At 37.1% G+C, this 22,175-nt stretch overlaps 1 protein-coding gene across 1 annotated transcript; it reads right to left on the bottom strand.

Annotated features, from left to right (window-relative positions):
• Positions 1-2,699: 2,699 nt before the first annotated feature.
• LOC123534363 (uncharacterized) lies at positions 2,700-19,314 on the bottom strand. The gene is made up of 14 exons (XM_045316585.2): positions 19,234-19,314; positions 15,049-15,272; positions 14,480-14,552; positions 13,601-14,119; positions 13,266-13,378; positions 12,154-12,289; positions 11,385-11,656; positions 10,269-10,358; positions 6,672-6,881; positions 6,017-6,170; positions 5,333-5,512; positions 4,234-4,368; positions 3,276-3,393; positions 2,700-3,023 (listed from the first exon to the last, which is right to left on the bottom strand). Exons 2-14 carry the CDS (start codon positions 15,265-15,267, stop codon positions 2,771-2,773), a joined length of 2,472 nt encoding a protein of 823 aa, XP_045172520.2. The 5' UTR covers positions 15,268-15,272; positions 19,234-19,314; the 3' UTR covers positions 2,700-2,770.
• Between the last annotated feature and the right edge of the window lie 2,861 nt (positions 19,315-22,175).

The raw sequence follows: 22,175 nt of genomic DNA, 5'->3' as shown, positions 1-22,175 counted from the left end.
TATTTTTGTTCTTACATTAAAGTTCCATAAGGCTCTTAATTTATGTTAAAAACAGGATATAATAAATTGCTGTCCAAATAGAGATTACACATAATTGAAGAGTTAGAAAACTGCTACTTTCAATATTACACATGAAATTATGAAGTCAAAGTCACAAAGGGAGAAAATCAAAACAGTGCATTTTATAGTACTTTCTTTTATGTTAATCATATAGTCATACCTTTGACAAATACATGAGAAAAAAAAACAATTATCAAACATTGGATTGAACAAGAAAATAATATTTTTTATGTTCATAACAAAAAAATGTGGCTGCCACATTTTAATCAAAGGCATTATGACCCTTTAATTACCTTCAATATAAGAATGTATGAAATTTTGTGAGGATACTCTGATTATTGGTTTTGTTAATTTAGTTTAATCAATGCCTCCCTGAGGCTATCGATACTAAGGTTATGCCTAACATCGTTGTATATTAAAACAAACTCTTTGAACCTCAGTCATCTTACCTAGCGAAAAAGTACGTATAATCCATTCGCCTTCCAGAACATTGATCTAGAATTTTGGAGCAGTATCCCTGGATCAATTCAGTAGAATAAAATGGAATAAAACGGAACATTGTTCTGCTCAGGCTCAATCCATATACTGAGTACTGTCTAGTACTTGTTTTCAATAATTGCAATCATTTACCAAGAGACCGTGGTTTCTGCGCCTGTTTTTATTCCGAACAATTTACAACGCTCTAAATTTCCAGAACACTGTTCGTTTCCTCTTATAACGTATGTAGAATGTTCGGAGTGGTCGTAAGCTTGGGAGAGCACTACGTTAAGGTTCATCCTTAAATTTTGTCAAAGGGTAATATTATGGTGTGAGTAAACATTTTAGGGCATTTTACTGCTTATATAGCAAGGAACGTAGGTAAAACTATGTTGACGATGAAACTCTGTAGTGTGCACTTTGGTTAGTAAGCTCAATGACATGAAGAGGTCTCAAGAGCCGAGCGGTTAGGGTTGCTGACTCCTTATTACTTGCCTTTTACTGTTGTGGGCTCGAAACCTCGCCTAGGGTGTAGAAAATTTTCAATTCAGGAATCTACCAACTTGCTCACGGAAGGTCGGTGGTTCTACCCAGGTACCTTACCGAGCCTGAAATCATCACAGGAGAACCTAGGATCTTCCTCCACCAAGAATATCGGAAAATACCTATAAATGTGTCGGTGTGACGTTAAACAAAAACAAAACAAAAAGTCAGTGACATCCAACGGCACGAAGTCTGCTATATAATCTTCACAATCAACAGATTTTCACGGAGATACTATATGCCTATGATGTTCAGCTGCATTATTAATGTTGGTAAGACAGAACTAACTACATTTGTGATGCATGCAGATCACTGATATAAGCATTTTATCAGAAAATAATGATATGATGTTGCTGGTCACATTACACCACGGTCAATTAAAAAGATATCCTGATGCCCCTGCATCACGGGAAGCCTTATTGCAAGGTACGTGTCTATTTTGGCGTGTCAGTTTGCATGATTCACCCGATAAGCTCAATCCCCGTCACCTTTGTATTCGTGGCAACGTAATCCCCTGTTGTCCCTTTGGCCAGTATGTCTGTCGATCACTTGATTAGAGTCAGCTTGGCGGCTGGTGCATTTTTAACCGGTAGTCAAAGTTCACGATTTTGCAAAAATATCACCATCTTATGGTTGCTGTTCTCAATGATATTCGCAAACTGAGCATGTATGAATTTGAAGGGATTTTGACAACTTTAAAAGTACCAAGAGGTACATATATGCTATCAACTGATGAAATTTAAAAGACGATCCTTTTAAAGCATAGAGAACGGCCAGTCAAAATAATAGCAGACTTGGGTTGGATCGAGTTGGTTCATGAGAGGCAACGAAATGTACCGCGTCGACTTAATTAACCTTTACCCTGCTAAATTTCTAAAATAGACTGATCGATCATTCAATTTGGACAGTACCATTTGTTATTCGAAGGGGTATTCACTGAAAATTTACTGACTGAATAGCGAACAATGCAGACCATGATCAGCCTGCACAGATGTTCAGGCAGATCTTGGTCTGCACCGGTCGCTTGCCGCCAGCAGCAGGAGGAAAGTTAAGCGGAACTCTGTTGAATGGACTCCAAAACCCTAAAGGAACCAAATACACATTAACACTGAGTCTAAGTATAGGCAGAATTTTTTGATATGATAACTCTACGAATTTTACTGGTCGGACCGTCTTTCAGAACAATCTTTCAGCCTGAGCTTGGCTGGCGTGGGGGTAAGAGGTGTTGCGCATTTCATTGCCAGTCTGTCTCATCAGAGTCTGCTAATTTTGACTTGGTTGTGTGCTGACCTTCTGAAGGATCTTCTTATCAACTGTTATCAGAGGTAACTTCGCATAACGGGAGAAGCTGTTTTATTTATATCCTATCCTTACCCTGCTAAATTTCTATAATGAACTTGTCCATCTTTCAGTTTGGACGGTACCATTAACTATTAAAAGGGGTGCTTACCAAAATCATACTAACTGAAAGGCGAACAGTGCAGATCATGATCAGACTGCACGGATGTGCAGGCTGGTCATGATCTGCACTGGTCGCAAATGCAAAATCAATCGTGTCCAGCATGGTAAGGGTTAAGCAGTTTTAATAATTACGTGTTTAATGTAACTACAAGAAAAAATAATTACATTGCTATATTTGAACAGATACATATGACACGGAAACGAATATAAGATAACTAAAGTTGACATTCTAACCAATAAGTCCCGGTCCGGCGGCTGATTGGTAGTAACAGAAATGTATTTTATGATCCTTACTACCGCCATCATCTAGTGGATGCATCCCCGAGGACTTGTCCTTGTTAAAAGTATTTTCGTCGTCCCAACGCACGTAAACTTCGTGCACGCTCATTCCATGCACTGCTTGACAAGTACGTCCATACCTAAGCATCACAAATGGACGGTCTGTTGGCAAAATAAGTTTTGTGGACGGAGAGCCATCATTCCTGAAAAATAAATCGGTCTGGCTCAAATTAGATGGTAAATATCATTTAACACTATATTCTAGCATAAAATTGCTGTTCTTGTCATTTTTTGTGTGTGAGAGAAAACGTGTGTTAACAGAGAGATTCTCGCGCTTACGTGCTGTTATAACACCTTTTTATATATGCGCGTTCCGTGGTATGACAATACTTTCTGAATTCTTTGGTCCAGAATGAAAACTCTAGTTCGAAATACAAAGAATGGTTACTAATTACCTGCAACAGAAATACATTTTTGTGTTCTTGTCATAAGTTCCGTCTGGTAGTATTCCTCCTGCTGCATTGTGATTGGTCAAATCCTCGTCATCCCAGAATATATATCCGCTACCAAACCCTTGAATGTTTAATATATTAAGTACACAGGAAAAAAAAGTTTGTTTTTTTAATTTTTTATTCGTTTATTTCAGTCTCATCCAATACAGAAAAAAATGTCGCTTTCCAAAACTACATTGCCACTTAGCATGATAAATCATGTTTGCTAAATTCTGTTTAGGCATTTTAATTCATCTAGACCTATGGTGAACTGATAATGGCTAAACGAGCTCCTAGTCCTATTTAAATTCAATCGAAATGCACATAGCAGAAAAAATCGTAGTGTTTGTAGATATAATAACGATAATTCTAGCATAAAACTGCTGTTCTTGACACTTTTTGGGGGTGTTTTAACAGGAGAGCAAACGTGTGTTAAAAGACAGATTCTCGCGCTCACGTGCTGTTATAACACCTTTTTATATATGCGCGTTCCGTGGCAGAGCGTAAACGTATTACGGCCCCAAAACGGATAATTCAAATGGAAATGACGTCAACGTGAAAAAACAACTCGAATATTCCCGCGCATTTCATGGAAATTTAATGACGTTGAGGGATAATGTATTCATTTATTCGTTTTTTCGCGTTTTATGCTAGAATAGCGTTAGCGCATATTATTTTCGTGTTATAACATCTTCAGAATCCCTCGGGATTCTGCAGACGTTATAACACGAAAAAACATACGTTATCCCTACATTCAAATTGTGATATTTATTCAGAGGCGGTCTTCCGTACAGGTTAGACTGTACTTGATTTGTGCTATCGTAATGGAAAACATCATATCTATTTCATCATAGCTTGAACGCAGTAAAAAACAACAACGGAAATTAAGATTTTCGAACACTTCTTAAGAACATGCACCTACCTGAAGGACACGCCCCTTTCTTTAACAAACAGTAAGTTCCCCGCGGCCACTGTTGATCATACTGACTCCCAGATATACTATGTGTGCTTGTTTTCATACAGAACCGGTTAATTATGTCATTGCTGTGGAATTCACCTAAATTAAAATGTTTTAAAATGCATTTATTTGCAACAACAAATGTTGTTTGTGCATATGCAGTAGTAAAACGCTTCATACTTTCGTTGAAACATTTCATGTTAAGGACGGTTGCGGCAGTTTGGGGTAAAAAAGTCCCAATAATAGAATTTGATCAAACTTTGTATATGAACACAGTGTCATGTTAGAAACATAATTATGAAAAAATCGAAGGTCACTATGCTTGTTCAGGAATTATCTGCCCTTGAATATGCAACTTTGAAGAAAAATCCAGTTTTAAGGGCAGATAACCCCTAAAAAAGCACGATGACCTATGATTGTGTTTTGCATTTTTCTGTTTCTTACATGAAACTGTGTTCATATACAAAGTTTGAACAAATTCTATTATTGGGAAATTTTTGCCCCATCTCTCATACAAGAAACTGCAGCAAGTGTCTTTAAAAAGAAAGGGCATGTTTGTATTCTTTGCGTTCAAAGAATCGATATGTTTGCACTACTGCAAAGCCATTATTTAATTCGATCAAGTAAAACACGTAGAACCGTTCCCTTCAATATATTATAAGTAGATATTTGATTATTTCAGTGTAAGACTAAAATATCTTTCACGAGTGAACACCAGATGTAACATTTTCACGAGTGGCATGGCCACGAGTGAAAATGTAAGATATGGTGATATTTTGATCTAACATGTAAAAAAAAAAAAACTTTCTTTTTATTTCATGTTTTGACTAAATTAACCCATTTTATAGTTTCTGAACAGTAAAAATATATTTGATATTTTTTATGGAAAATATATCTGATATTTTCCAGTGAAAAATAATTTCATATTTTTCACTGAGAAAATACCAGATTTATTTCACTCTAATATTTCGTTATTGACTGAAAAAAACAATAATAAAAATATGTATACACAAACACTATATAGCAAGCTTATATTTTATTCGGTGTAGACAAGTCTTCTTACCGGACAGATAGTTTTGAATTCCAGATGAGAATGAATTATGGGAGCTGAAGGTATCCTCGGTGTCGAACTTTCTCCAACCCTCCTGCCACCGCGTGTTATCACCAGGGCAGCCGTTAGCGGACTTCATCAATCCATAGGTTCCGGATGGCCACGTGATAGGCACTTGAATCGCTGGGCGGTCTGAAAACATAATTCCAATGTGCATAACAGAGTGAATGTATTTCTATATAAGAATTGAACAATATAAGATACTATTGTAAGCCTGTTTGTAACAACTACCTTTTGGAAGTGAGAAGATGGTCTTCATAACTGTTAAAAAGTCAGAGTACTTAGGTAAACTGAAATTCCAAGTATAATTTTGATTTAAACAATGCAGTGTACTACGTCATTAAGTTTGGTACCCATTTTTTGGTTTATTTATACGCAAACTGATACACGTCAGGTTAAATCAACATGTTTTGTTTTAAAGAACTGTAAAGTTTTATTGACTAGGACCGAAAACAGAATGGGCTATTATATTTTGACATCTTAATATGACCTTTGCATTGGCCCCATACTCATGTCACTAGATTATGGTAAAGTATTTTTTGTTCTGTCGTTCTGTAAGTAATGTTAATAATTAAAATGCCTTGTGTAAGTACCGGCATAAGCATCTGTGTTGTTATATAATAGCTGTATAATTACCTATGAGAGTATGTGAATACTTGTACCCAGATTGTGCACCCTTGAAGGCGGTGTATTGTTTTAGAGCAAAGTTCATACTGCTCACATACTGGGTCATGCCCGAACCCAAGATACTGTCCGGACAAAGTCCTTCAGCAACAAGCTCAGCTGCTATCTGAAAATTAGAAGAGAAAAAACGTGGCAATACAAAAGATACAGATTAAAATTCATTTTAATATCTCTTCTATTTATTTTTTTTAATTATTTAAAATACCTTTAAAGACTCTATCATTCCGCGAAAGATATAGCCAAGTCCTTTTTGAAATACTTAACCTTTGGTCTGCTAAATTTCTAAAATAGACTGTTCTATCATTCAATTTGGGCAATACCATTTATTATTCGAGGGGTGTTCACTGAAAATTTACAAGACTAATAGCGAACAGCGCAGACCATAACCAGCCTATACAAACATGCTGGCTGATCATGGCCTGCCAGAATCACTTGCCGTCAGCAGGCTAAAGGTTAAAGTTACAACAGTAATATTAGAGATCATTGAAAGAAATCATCTAGGGTGGTAAAATTAATTTTAGACTAATATAATTTTCATACTAAATATATCTAGATAGCAGTTTAAACTTCTCGAAAATCACGCCATGTACAGCATATCACTATTTACCGGCTTCCAATACTCCCAGTTAAGTGCATCAGAAATTGGTACAAGGTCAGCACTGACTGGTATTTGGTGTATCTGAGAGCCCATTGATGACGTCCGATGTGTTCCAAATGTGCTCATGGCGGCTTTACTATATGGGTAATCGTGGGTGTTGATTGCAACAGATGACGTAAAACTTTTGTATGGACCCTCGTGTTTCAAAAGGTTGGAATCCTGTTTATACGAAAACAATCATACAATGATCAATTGATGTATATGCCATTTGAAATAATATTTCTTTCAAACAAGATTGATGTACACCTAAACCGAAACTAAACCCAAACTGGGGGTTTGGCTGTTTTAGATTCGGGTAGTGCTTTCAAAAACACGTATGCCGAATTTCTTGATGCATACATTAGCATATTTATATAGAGGTTCTTGATGCATACATCAGCATATTTATATAGAGTTTCTTGATGCATACTTTAGCATATTTATATAGAGTTCTTGATGCATACTTTAGCGTATTATAGAGTTTCTTGATGCATACTTTAGCATATTTATATAGAGTTTCTTGATGCATACATTAGCAAATTTATATAGAGTTTCTTGATGCATACTTTGGCATATTTATATAGAGTTTCTTGATGCATACATTAGCATATTTATATAGAGTTTCTTGATGCATACTTTAGCATATTTATATAGAGTTTCTTGATGCATACTTTAGCATATTTATATAGAGTTTCTTGATGCATACATTAGCATATTTATATACATATACATGTGAAATGAACTTAATGGATAATTTCTTTGATATGCAATCATATAAAGACCTCAAGATCGCCGTCGAGAAATGAAATTGATAAACAGAGAGACGAATTTGTGGAATGGCATGGCAGCATGAGAATCCTGAAGTTATTTTTTTTTTACCTTTTTCGTCGAAAATATAGACGCTTTTGTTACGAAAATTTGACCTTTTTCACCTTTTTTCGGTCGAACTTAATTCGTGCATGTTTTCGTTTCAGTTTCATTTCTATGGTAGTATATTTCTGCCACGAGATAGCTAGGTAGCTGTCACGATAATATTGTAAACTTTCCCAGAAATCTGTGCATTTTACTGAGAATATTTCAGCATAAAAGGATATTTTCTAGATATTTTATTTATACTTTTGAAATATTTAAGTGCAAAATTTCGCGTTAGTGCTTGATATGGTACGAGATAGCTAAGTAGCTATCACGATAATTTGTAAACTTTCCAGGAAATGTGTGCATTTTATCTGAAAACATTAAAGCAATAAATAATATTTTCTAGATATTTTTATACATTTCCTGAAAATGTTTTAGCGCAAAATTTCGCGTTAATGCTTGGAACTGCCACGAGATGCTCGGTAACTATCACAATAATATTTTAAACTTTCCAGCAAAGTTGTGTATTTTTCAGAAAACATTATCGCACTAAATTATTTTTTCTCGATATGCCTTTTATTTCCAGGAAACTTTAGGCTATTGTGGTAAACTTTTCAGAAAAGTTCGAAATATCGAGATAATTTCTGAAAGTATCGAGAAAGGTAATCTAGCTAATAAATGGCAATTATGGGCACTTACACAAAAAGTATCGAGAAAATAATGTAAATTATCGCAGTAATATTTCCAGGAAACCTCCGACAATTGAGATAATCTTTTCAGAAAACTTCGCTTTATCAAGATAATTTTTTGAAGCTACCTAGCTATCTCGTGGCAGAAATATGCCACCATAGCTTGAAACTGTCGCGAGATACTTGGTAGCTATCACGATAATATTCTAAACTTTCCAGCTAAACTGTGCATTTTCTGAAAACATTATCGCAAGCCAATAAAAAATTTTCTAGATATGCTTTTTATTTCCAGGAAAGTTTAGGCCATTGAGATGAAGTTTTCAGCAAAGTTCGAAATTTCTGAAAGTATCGAGATAACTATCTAGCTAATAAATGGCACTTTTGGGCATTTACACAAAACGTATCTAGATACCAATGTAATATTATCGCAATAATATCTCCAAGAAACTTTCGACTATTGAAATGATCTTTTCAGAAAATTTTGCTTTATCAAGTACTCGATAGCTACCTGGCGATATCGTGGCAGAAATGCCATCATAGGTTTCCATTTCAGTTTCAGCGTACATGTGAAATTATCGTTAACTCGAATGTTTTTCGGACCAGTTTCGTTAAGGTTTTGATGGATAACTGTTGTGCGAGGTCTGAAGGGCCGATGGTCGTTAGTTTTAATGAGAGTTAGGCAAGCCATTCAAAAAGTGTTTTATTACATGACATCAGAAATTAATTTTTAAATTTTTGACTTATTAGCCCAATAAACATGTGCTGAAAATAGAATAATCATACATCTTTATGCGATTTATAAATTACAATATAAAGATACAGACTTCAGACAACAGTCAGATTTTCATACTGTTATGTACATGTCTGCCCTATTATGTTCACTTATTATTTTTTTCTTTTATATTGATGCGTCATTGTTTACCTAATTTTGAGACATTATGTATGTCAATAAATTTTTTAATGACCACAGCTTTCTAGAAGGTTCCACAAACAGGGTGTTTACACTATTTGCTTCTCAATTTGAAAGAAAGAAGTCTGGGTTATTCTGGATTTTTCCGGAATCTTCTTTTTATTCTTGGTTATACATGAAAGTGCTGGATTTAAATAGGAAGCTGTCAGAGGACAGGGCAGAACCTACAGTAAGATCTTATTAAAAAAAAACTTTCCTGTATTTCTTAATAACAAAATATTATCAGTTTGAACAGTTAACATTTGAAGTATTTACGTTAACATTTGTGGATTTAAAAATTTAGCTTTTAAGAGAGGATTTATATTCTTTGTATGAAATTTGGTATTAATACTTACTGGATTGAAATCTGAACAGGACAGGAATTGGACTTTTCTTGCATTTTAGAATTGACTAAACGGCTAGCTAGTTCATATTTTCATGGTATTGGAATTTTTACTTTTCTGAATAAATTTGTTATTGTTAATAGTTGTTCTTCTGTTACCTTTAGTATTTTAAGTAACAAGCAATTGTTACCCTTAGACGTAACAATATCATATCATTTGTTTTTATCAAATCTATTGCACTTTTCAAACAATTTTGCCATAATGAGCGGGGTCTCCATTGCCGGAGTAGCAAGGCAAAGTCGCAGACTTGTCCGTCGCCGGTACGGGTTCGAAACCCCGCAAAGCATGTAGGGTTCTTTCATGTGAGGAAATATTTCAACTGGAATGTGATTCTACCCAGGTGCCTTTCAATGCCTGAAGTAACGCCCAGGGACACATAGGATCTTCCTGCACCATTAAAAGATAGACAATTGCGGTATTACCTTAACTGTGTCCGTGTGACTTAAAACGAAACATTTTTCGTCATAACTGTCGAAAAGTAAAATGTTTATAACAATGTGTCGTTAGAACCTAATGTCGTCTTTCAATCTTCATGAATTAACAAAACTTCTAAATCACCTTATAGCTACAATTTTACACTTCCTTCCAGTCCATCGGTATCTTTATTTCCAGTACTGTCATTGCCACGGTCATAAAAACAAGTAAAATGATAAAAAAAATGAATTCTTACCGTCTGCTGCACGTGCTGAAATACCTGTACCGGTGTTGTTTGGTAGCGGTCCACAGTCTTACGTCCCAGGTCCACACGTGTAACTATACTCTGAAAAGTGATGTTGTAAGTCTATCAAGTTTTTAATGAGTGAACAATTATAGTTGAAATGTTGACGATGCATATAGTTAATCTTCGTTTAGATATTTTGAAATGTGAATTAAGTTTGATCAGACTATTCATTTTCAAAAGAGAAACATAATTGAGCCACGCCATGAGTAAACCAACATAGTGGGTTTGCGACCAGCATGGATCCAGACCAGCCTGCGCATCCGCGCAGTCTGGTCAGGATCCATGCTGTTCGCTTTCAGATCCTATTGCAATTAGAGAAACTGTTAGCGAACAGCATGGATCCTGACCAGACTTCGCGGATGCGCAGGCTAGTCTGGATCCATGCTGGTCGTAAACCCACTATGTTGGTTTTCTCATGGCACGGCTCAAGAGAAACATATGTTTTAGGACGCATGAAATGCAGTTAATTTTGTGATTTATCCCTAAATTCATGAATTTGAGAGTTTTAAATGTTTTGAGCCAGAATTTAAGAAAAAAAAAACATTATAAAATTATATATACAATTTTATTGCTTTTCATTACTTAGGCTACAACTGTGAAGATAACTAGGAAATCACAAAGTCAGATGGTCGTTTCCTTATAAGCATTCATTGGTATTAACTACTAATTAAAACATATTCCATCCATATACATCATAAAGTATATACACTTATGTAAAGGCTAACAATTTCTCCTAAAATGGCAGATATAGTCAAACTTATGGATATGACCACCTCCGAACAAAGGCCAGCATTCTAAACCTAACTTTATTATAAGGGCAACTATTTTCTCTTCCCGTTTAACCAAACATAGTGTAATATTATCTGTTTTGAGAGACCGCCTATCTTCAAAGGCCACTTATTTCATTTCCCAGGGGTGGTCAGTGCAGACAGGTTTGACCGTTGTTTTTCTTTCCGACATAACCAGGTGTTTTTATATAATAACCTTTCCATAGCAAAACCTCTGTTAAAACATAGTTGGCTCTTCGCAGCGGCATTTGAGAGGCTGCACTGTAAAGTAACTTACCGTTCCCCATTTGTCGAGGAATTGCATGTATTGTTCTGAGCTGTTTGCTTTCATGCTGTCTAGAGGTAGTGCACACAATTCCTTTGCGAAATCACGAGTAACTGAGAAATTTTCAGTCTTCACATTTTCTGTGAGGTAACGCACGCTTCCGTAACTGCATGTAGTTGTCTTGTCGATAATCACTTTGTTCGCAAGGTCCAAAGACTGGCGAATGGATTCGAACTGGGTGTTATGTGTAAATGCAGAGTCACTCAGGTGAGCGTTATGTGTTGCTAAAATGAAATCCAAAGCAGGTATGTTTTTAAAAAAGCACAAGAAGCTCTTAAATGATAAACTGTCCGGAGTTTCATTGTGGAAATGCAGTTTTGTGATATAGCTGAACATTGCATTGAAGAAACAATTAAAGAAACAAGAGTGAGTGAAAATTTTGAAAATAAAAATAAGAAGAAAACTTATTCTTAAGGTCGTGGTCGATTCTTAAGATTATGTTGTAAAATGTGAAACAAGTTACCGGCCTTTAAATAAAATTCTCTAGAAACATGTTTTCTGAACATTGCGTCTTAGGCAAATTTGTCTACTTGGTCCCCTTTATGAACGTTTGTGTTTCTTTGCAGGTGCCCGTTAGTGTCTTCTTAACGTTCAGTAAAGGTATGTACCATTGTTCCGCCAGCGAAACCGCAAAAAATGACTTAGGCTGTTTGTAATTTAAGATCAACAATTCATATCTAGCTATTTAAAATTAAATAGTTATATTTAAATGATAACATACGGCTTGAGTGTACAAAGCCTTTAAGTTCGTCCTGGTAGGCTTTGGAACTATACAGCAACTGCGTCTTGCTTTGAGAGGTGCATGTTGTATGCTTATCGTAAACTGCTTCTCTCACAGAGCTGGAGTTTCCTGTTAACTGAAAAATGTCAAATATTGGACTGACAAGCTCCATGTCTTAGGCCTTAGAAAAAGATTGTTTCCGGTAACATGCTCAAAAAAAATTAGGGTAGGTAGGTCGGTATTTTTTTTATTTTATTTTTTTTATTAAGTGGGACATTTCGGATATTATTTTTATGTAAAAAATGAATACAAATTAGGGGGTTATGCGTTTAGAGCATTAGTAAGTTGATTTCTAACGTTACTGACCATGTTAAAAGCATAAAAATGCAGCTGAAAAAAACTTCTCCAAGGCCATAAAAAGATTTAGGGTCGGGCCAAACATTTAGGGTAGGTCTGGACCGGAAACATACAATTATTTTTAGGCCTTACACATATATAGAGTACCACTAATGGTAATAGAATTGTACATGTGGGTATATTTTTTACCAGCTGATACTTTTCAAAATATATACCAGGATGTACAATTTCATATCCTGGATGGTACGCACTGTTCATATAAACGAACGCATGCATAAACGCACAAAATATCATATACAAACATGTACATGCCGCATGACATTCACGTGAGCTTTACCCGTTTTTTTCAAAAACAAATGTGATCTTTTCAAATGTTAATTGTAATTAATTTCTCATAATTACAACCGCTTTGTAGATGGTAACTGTTTTCATAACATTGTAAAAAAGAGGCTGTAGAACTGACAACCGTGGAGTTAGCAATATTACAGTATTACTGCTGTAAAACTGTTGTTACTGCTATATTGCTAACTCACTCTGGTGAAGAACTGAGCTAATTTTAGAAGTATTTTTTCTTCAGAAAAGTAGGTTAAGCACTTGTAGTAGCCATAATTACACACATTCCTGAAAAGTATTATAAAATTTTACTAGTGCTGCAAGTCATGCAAAGTACGATGTCATTCCAAACAATTTAAAGTCTTATTGAAGAATAAAACAAAAATAAGTCATCATACTTTTTAATTATGTTTGCTAGGTACCTGGAAGATACGTTGTGATGTCAGATAGCCAGGGTCAGTTGTTGTGTCTGGGTTACCTTGCAACAGATTGTAGCCAACACCGACATACTGGTATGGTGTGCCTTGAACATTTGCTAAAACACAAATTGAACTTCAGTATGACGTTGTATATTTCAACTGATCTAGAGATTACATAGAAATAAGGGGTAAAACAGTTCATAATCTAATCACGCTGAAGCTGAAGATGATTTTGTTTTTCAGAAATGTAGTAATTGGTAATTGGTATGAATGTGAACGTACCTGAAAAGAATACTGTTAGTGCACCATACATTTTCAGAAAAATGCATTTATATTACCTGCCATTGACCAGTACATGAACGGTGTCGTGACCCTGGTTGTCAAAGGCATTGTAGTCCTAGTAGTACTTGTCATTGTGGTTGACTGCATTGTTGTTGTCGGTTTTGGGGTTGTTGTTGTAGATTCTGTTGTCGGTTTCTCAGTTGTCGTAGGTCTTGGAGTCGTCGTAGGTTTTGGAGTTGTCGTTGATGTCGTAGGTCTTGGAGTCGTCGTAGACGTCGTAGGCTTTGGAGTCGTCGTTGAAGTCGTAGGTCTTGGAGTTGTCGTCGATGTCGTAGGTATTGGAGTCGTCGAAGGCATCGTAGGTTTTGGTGTCGTTGTAGACGTCGTAGGTATTGGAGTCGTCGTTGATGTCGTAGGTTTTGGTGTCGTGGTTGACGTCGTAGGTTTTAGCGTCGTAGTTGTTGTAGGTTTTTGTGTTGTTGTCGTAGGTCTTGGTGTCGTATTTTTAGCTGTCGTTTGTACGGGTGTTGTTGTCGTAGTCATTGTTGTAACAGACCCCTCCGTTGTTGACGGAACTGCAATTTGATAGAAGACTGGCCATGAATTAAATTCAGATAAATTCTTTTTAAATCTGAATCAAATTAATGTAGAAACAATGGAGATAGAGTGGAAATGCGCCAAAACTAACCTGAAATTCTAAATAAAAAGAGAGGATAATGAAATATATTGAAAGAGTTATGGCACTTTTTTCATATGATAAGGGAGATGATGAGGAATAATTATTTTAAGGTTGAAGCAAATCCATTAAGTAAAAACAGAAAAAGTTAATGTGCATCAAAACTCTAACCAATGTGTGGGAGCAAACGCCGGTTCGAGTATATATAGGGTAACTCTCGATATAATTTGTATAGTTTAGCTAAATGTGATTAACATACTGAGATCTGTACTGGAAGGTTCGCCTGGGCATGTCTGAAGTTGCACTTGTTGACCCACGGGCACATAACCCAACTGCATAAAAAGGAATACTTATTAGTGCGATCATAATTATGTAGGATTAATATATAACAATTAAATCAATTGATTACAAGAAAGTAGTCTTTTTGATATGTCCTGCTCGTGCATTATTTCAACGGTTTGCTCATTATTTGATAGCTCTGTATTACCCCGGGCTAATATGACCATACCAGGCTAATACAAACATTTAATTCTCGTATATGAAATGAAATGGACTAGATTCTCGGTCTTTGGTATTGCCTACCCCGAACCGGTAGTAGTATGACAATCATCCGGTCTATTGCTGGGCAAATTTTAAACTCCCGTTTATTAACATAATGTTATTATCAGTACTGTTGGCTGGCTTAATAAGGAATTTCGGATTTACAATCTTGGCAATATGATAAGTTTCATCTTGTCTAATCCTAGGCTGTCTGTTACTTGTAGAGAACTGGAACGAAGCACTGGCAGGTTGAAACGCTCTGATAAAAAAGGGGGTGTCACTAGATACCTGCATTTCGTACTCTATTGTGTAAACGCTGTCTGAATTCTCCTGAATTTTGGTCACTGGCTTGCAGTCAAATTCATACATATACCCAAGAGGTTGTCCACTCGCAGTAGGGGTCGCATAAACCGCTTGCTCCACATTATAGTTACACATACAGTCATAGTCACCATAGACCAGCGATGATATAGAAAGACAAAAGGCTAGTGATATTTCCACTTTCATTTTTCCTGAAATTTGTTTCAAAATACAGACAAATTTTCTACTGTTGCGCGTGCCTGCTCTGCAGATTACTGACAGGTAAATTAAGGATATTCAATAATTGCGTGCGTGGATCTTTAAAGTGCCAGTACGCGAAAGGCTTGGCAAGCTTTACCGCACAGGCCTAAAGGGACTCGTTATTAATAATCCTTGTCATGTTAAACACGACTGATTCTGCCTTTGCGACCAGTGTAGATCATCATCAGTCTGCACATCCGTGCAGTCTGATCATGATCTGCAATGTTCGCTATTCAGGCAGTATATTTTTGGTAAGCACCCTTTTAACACTTAATGACACTGACCAAATTGAAAGATGAACAAGTTCATTCTAGAAATTTAGCAGGGTAAGGGTTCAAGACGTTTATTGGCATATGGATATTTACAGAAAAAATATCGTTGGTACAAAAGCAATGATTCAAAGGAAGTAATGTGTTAGATACACTTTAAATAATAAAATATGTCATATCCCTTGGAAACATGAAACGCAACCACTACAGAGCAGACTCGGTTTAACTGGGTCTGTAACGAAATATGCAGAACACCTATAACACTACTAACTGCTGTTTAAGCGGAGCTTTGTTATACATGATCCCAAAGGATAGAAAGAATTTTAAAGGAAGCATTAGAAGACGTGGGAATCTCGTGGGAAACTATAAACAATGTACCAATAATGGCAATAAGACTTTAACTGATGTAAAAACAATTCTTGACAGACTTTTCCCTAAACTGACTTCAGTGAAAATTTGTTTTTTACGATCCCAAAGGATTGGGAGAATTTTAAAGGAAGCATAGAACACCTGGGAAACTATATACATGTATACATGTACCAATAACGACATTATGCAAAAATATCCTGACGGACTTTGCCATAAACTTACTTAAAAGGAGCTTTGTTACACACGATTCCAAAGGATGGGGAGAATTTTAAAGGGAGCATAGTTCTAAGACCTGAGAAACTGACTTTGCCTTTAACCTACTTAAGCGGAACTTAGGTACACACGATTCCAAAGGATGGGAGAATTTTAAAGGGAGCATAGTTCTAAGACCTGAGAAACTGACTTTGCCTTTAACCTACTTAAGCGGAACTTAGGTACACACGATTCCAAAGGATGGGGAGAATTTTAAAGGAAGCATAGTAGACCTGGAAATCTAGAAACCGTTAAGAGTGAGGAGTGAGCAGACCTGGAAAACTAGAAACCGTTAAGAGTGAGGAGTGAGCAGACCTGGAAAACTAGAAACCGTTAAGAGTGAGGAGTGAGCAGACCTGGAAAACTAGAAACCGTTAAGAGTGAGCAGACCTGGAAAACTAGAAACCGTTAAGAGTGAGTAGACCTGGAAAACTAGAAACCGTTAAGAGTGAGTAGACCTGGAAAACTAGAAACCGTTAAGAGTGAGGAGTGAGTAGACCTGGAAAACTAGAAACCGTTAAGAGTGAGTAGACCTGGAAAACTAGAAACCGTTAACAGGAGTGAGTAGACCTGGAAAACTAGAAACCGTTAACAGGAGTAAGTAGACCTGGAAAACTAGAAACCGTTAACAGGAGTGAGTAGACTTGGAAAACTAGAAACTGTTAACAGGAGTGAGTAGACCTGGAAAACTAGAAACCGTTAACAGGAGTGAGCAGACCTGGAAAACTAGAAACCGTTAAGAGTGAGTAGACCTGGAAAATTAGAAACCGTTAACAGGAGTGAGTAGACCTGGAAAACTAGAAACCGTTAAGGGTGAGGAGTGAGTAGACCTGGAAAACTAGAAACCGTTAACAGGAGTGAGTAGACCTGGAAAACTAGAAACCGTTAACAGGAGTGAGTAGACCTGAAAAACTAGAAACCGTTAAGAGTGAGGAGTGAGCAGACCTGGAAAACTAGAAACCGTTAAGAGTGAGTAGTGAGTAGACCTGGAAACTAGAAACCGTTAAGGGTGAGGAGTGAGTAGACCTAGAAAACTAGAAACCGTTAACAGGAGTGAGTAGACCTGGAAAACTAGAAACCGTTAACAGGAGTGAGTAGACCTGGAAAACTAGAAACCGTTAAGAGTGAGTAGTGAGTAGACCTGGAAACTAGAAACCGTTAAGGGTGAGGAGTGAGCAGACCTGGAAAACTAGAAACCGTTAAGAGTGAGTAGTGAGCAGACCTGGAAACTAGAAACCGTTAAGGGTGAGGAGTGAGTAGACCTGGAAAACTAGAAACCGTTAAGAGTGAGGAGTGAGTAGACCTGGAAAACTAGAAACCGTTAAGAGTGAGGAGTGAGTAGACCTGGAAAACTAGAAACCGTTAAGAGTGAGGAGTGAGTAGACCTAGAAAACTAGAAACCGTTAACAGGAGTGAGTATACCTGGAAACTAGAAACCGTTAACAGGAGTGAGTATACCTGGAAAACTAGAAACCGTTAAGAGTGAGGAGTGAGTAGACCTGGAAAACTAGAAACCGTTAAGAGTGAGGAGTGAGTAGACCTGGAAAACTAGAAACCGTTAACAGGAGTGAGTAGAATGGAAAACTAGAAACCGTTAACAGGAGTGAGTAGACCTGGAAAACTAGAAACCGTTAAGAGTGAGTAGACCTGGAAAACTAGAAACCGTTAAGAGTGAGGAGTGAGTAGACCTGGAAAACTAGAAACCGTTAAGAGTGAGGAGTGAGTAGACCTGGAAAACTAGAAACCGTTAAGAGTGAGTAGACCTGGAAAACTAGAAACCGTTAAGAGTGAGTAGACCTGGAGAACTAGAAACCGTTAAGAGTGAGTAGACCTGGAAAACTAGAAACCGTTAAGAGTGAGGAGTGAGTAGACCTGGAAAACTAGAAACCGTGAGTAGACCTGGAAACTAGAAAACCGTTAAGAGTGAGTAGACCTGGAAAACTAGAAACCGTTAAGAGTGAGTAGACCTGGAAAACTAGAAACCGTTAAGAGTGAGTAGACCTGGAAAACTAGAAACCGTTAAGAGTGAGGAGTGAGTAGACCTGGAAAACTAGAAACCGTTAAGAGTGAGTAGACCTGGAAAACTAGAAACCGTTAAGAGTGAGGAGTGAGTAGACCTGGAAAACTAGAAACCGTTAAGAGTGAGTAGACCTGGAAAACTAGAAACCGTTAAGAGTGAGGAGTGAGCAGACCTGGAGAACTAGAAACCGTTAAGAGTGAGTAGACCTGGAAAACTAGAAACCGTTAAGAGTGAAGAGTGAGTAGACCTGGAAAACTAGAAACCGTTAAGAGTGAGGAGTGAGTAGACCTGGAAAACTAGAAACCGTTAAGAGTGAGGAGTGAGTAGACCTGGAAAACTAGAAACCTTTAAGAGTGAGTAGACCTGGAAAACTAGAAACCGTGAAGAGTGAGAGTGAGTAGACCTGGAAAACTAGAAACCGTTAAGAGTGAGGAGTGGGTAGACCTGGAAAACTAGAAACCGTTAAGAGTGAGTAGACTTTGAAAACTAGAAACCGTTAAGAGAGAGGAAACTAGAGACCGTTAAAAGTGAGGAAACTAGAAACCGTTAAGAGTGAGGTGTGAGACATTAACTGATGCAAAAATATCTTGACGAGCATTGCCCTAAACTTCGGTGGTAGACTTGACTGAGGGTCGCTGGTGATGTATCGGCACTAATTATTATCTACAAGTACTTAACAACGTCCACAAGTGTACCAGTCCTTACCCGCAAAACATGAGATCGATTTCGCTTGAAATTTATTACAACATTAGGCAAATTTGGCGGGGTATTTTCTGGTATCAAAGACTTCCTTTACTTTAGTACAAGTCATGTCCTTCGGAACTTTTAATATAAATCAAAACACTATTTTTACAACGCGTCAGTTCCGTCTTCTTCATATATGTACATTGAAAAGAAACAAGACAGGAATTCTGCCTCCGTCAGGCATTTTAAAATTCAAAAGAATTTTTTTTTTGTACCTTGATTAAACTGTTAAAAATAAAAATACAAGACAGATCCTACCTTATTGAAGTAATGGTGTGTAAACAATGCCTTGTATTAGCACTTTCTGGTTTCATCGAAAGATATGACCTCATCGACGAGATAAAACCTCGCACCATATTTACTAAAATGTTAACAAACATGATTCGTTAAAGATAAAAAGAAAGCACAGTCCAAGAGGTCAGACACAGAGGAATAGCCTCTCACGTACTAACAATTCTACTACAAGACAACCAAATAGGTCCAAACCTGCTCAACCAGTCACACCTGTAGGGGACGGAAACAGTTTTAATGTCGACTTCAGTCTCATTTATAGATGACCTTTTCTTCCTATATAAACGACAGAAATCCAACGATCTTAAAAGCCTAACGACTCTGATATTGTTTAAGTCTGTAAGGTTTTCGTCCCAGTTTAACTCTTATAATATCACGCTGGATACGACTGATTATGTCTTCCGAACAGTGTAGATCATGATCAGTCTGCATGGAGAGTGTAGATCATGATCAGTCTGCACGGAGAGTGTAGATCATGATCAGACTGCACGGAGAGTGTAGATCATGATCAGACTGCACGGAGAGTGTAGATCATGATCAGTCTGCACGGAGAGTGTAGATCATGATCAGTCTGCACGGAGAGTGTAGTTCATGATCAGACTGCACGGAGAGTCTAGATCATGATCAGTCTGCACGGAGAGTGTAGATCATGATCAGCCTGCACTTCCGTGTGCAGTCTGATCATGATCTGCACTGTTTGCCATTCAGTCAGTATCTTTTTGGTAAGCACCACTTTTAACAGTTAATGGTAGTTTCCAAATGGACAAGTTCATTATAGAAAATTAGCAGGGTAAAGGTTAAGCCCGTGCGGCAAGAAAAGACAGACATACCCGTTAAGAATTTTGAGGAGAGGTCATAGAATGTGAGAGGTCATAGGTGACAGGGTACTAGATTGTTTTCGGCTCAGTTCAATTTAAGTGCCTACCACGGATCATACTATACATGTAAATGTAGGTATATATCCATGTTATAGTTTGAAATCTGGAGTAGCTCTAGAGGCTAGTTAGGTCATACATCATTGTATGTTAGTGCATTTTGAAGTCCTTACATTCTGGGTAAAATTCGTGGATATGTAGTATATATATCTAAGGGTCAACAAAAGTAGTCCATCAACCTTTTGACCTTTGACAGACAGACCTGTGGATATAACGCAAGACAATTATCAACTCGATATATCGAGTTATGTAACTGAAATTTCGACTTGGGTATCTCGAAATTTCGAGATAGTAACTCAAATTTCAAGTAATCAGTATCTCAAAATTTTGATATAACAAATAAAATGCACCTGGCACTTATAAAAATGAGAGTTGAAATGACATTGAAATCGTTCTTTTTTTTTTGTCGCGTGTGCGAACTTTCGCTACAATCGCAAATACTGCCTTTTGAGTTTAGTTCATGAATTTTCTACTGTCAGTTTAATGAAAAAAAATCAGTATTTGGAGACAATTACATGATGTATTTAGACTCTCTTTGCAGATTCGGTTTCTTTTGTTATCGGTCGTCCTAAAGAATATTACCTAGATGATTCTGACCATGTTTAATGTGAAAAAGATAGGGCATGTTAACGAAGTTCTTTCCATTTTTTTTTTGACCTTATGACCTAGTTTTTGACCCTGGATGACAGTTTCGACTTTAAACCTCGATTCGATTTTATATTTAAAAAAAAAACAACATTTTCTTAGAGATCAGGATTAAAATGTAGCCTGTCAGTATTTAAAGAAACGGGCACCTGGGTAGAGCCACCGACCTGGGTGGCTTAAGCGGGGTTTCCAGCTCACATTGGTGAAAGGCAAGTGCTTCGATGATCTTACCACTCGACCACGGAGGCCCAAAGTTTTTCTATCAATTGACCTAATGACCTTGTCTTCTTTACCTACGATGACCCAGTTTCATACTTATCAACTTAACGTTAACTTAACTTACACTGTATAGGTTGTTTCATGAAGATAAGGTAGAAAATGTAGCTTCTGATGTATTATCGAAATTTTTCAATGATTTGGCCTAGTGACCTACTTTTTAGCTCACCTGAGCCAAAGGCATTTTTTGTGACCGCTAAATGTCCGTCGTGTGTCCGTCAACATTTTCTAAAAAATAATTTCTTCTTGAAAACCATTGGGCAGAATTACACCAAACTTTACAGGAATGATCTTTGGTTGGTCCCCTTTCAAACTTGTTCAAAAAATTTTATTCCATGCAGAACTCTTGTTGCCATGGCAACCGAAAGGAAAAACTTTAAAAAATCTTCTTGTCCAAAACCGCAAGATGTAGAGCCTTGATATTTGGCATGTGACATCATCTTATGGTCCTCTATCAAGAGTGTTCAAATTATGCCCCTGGGGTGAAAAGAGGTCCCGCCCTGAGGGTCACAAGTTTTACATAGACTTATATAGGAAAAAACTTTAAAAATCTTCTTGTCTAAAACCACAAGACCTAGACCTTTGATATTTGGTATGTAGCATTGCCTTGTGGTCCTCTACCAAAATTGTTCAAACTATTACCCTGGGGGTCGCAAGTTTTACATAGACTTGTATAGGAAAAAAACTTTGAAAATCTTCTTGTCTGAAACTACAAGACCTACGCCTTTGATATTTTGTATGTAGCATTGCCTTGTGGTTCACTATGAAGATTGTTCAAATTGTGCCCCTGGGGTGAAGAGGCCCCGCAACGGGGGTCCCAAGTTTTACATAGACTTATATAGGAGAAAACTTTTAAAATCTTCTTGTCTGAAACTGCAAGGCCTAGGCTTTTGTTATTTGGTGTGTTGCATTGCCTTGTGGTCCTCAACCAAAATTGTTCAAATTATTACCCTGGGGTGAAAAGAGGCCCTGCCTCTGGGGTCCCAAGTTTAACATAGGCTTATATAGGGAAAAAATAAAAATCTTGTCTGAAAGTTCAATACCTAGGCCTTT

The sequence above is a fragment of the Mercenaria mercenaria genome, chromosome 12, assembly GCF_021730395.1.
Source record: "Mercenaria mercenaria strain notata chromosome 12, MADL_Memer_1, whole genome shotgun sequence".
NCBI lineage: Eukaryota > Metazoa > Mollusca > Bivalvia > Venerida > Veneridae > Mercenaria > Mercenaria mercenaria.
This window is presented reverse-complemented; position numbering and strand designations above follow the sequence as displayed.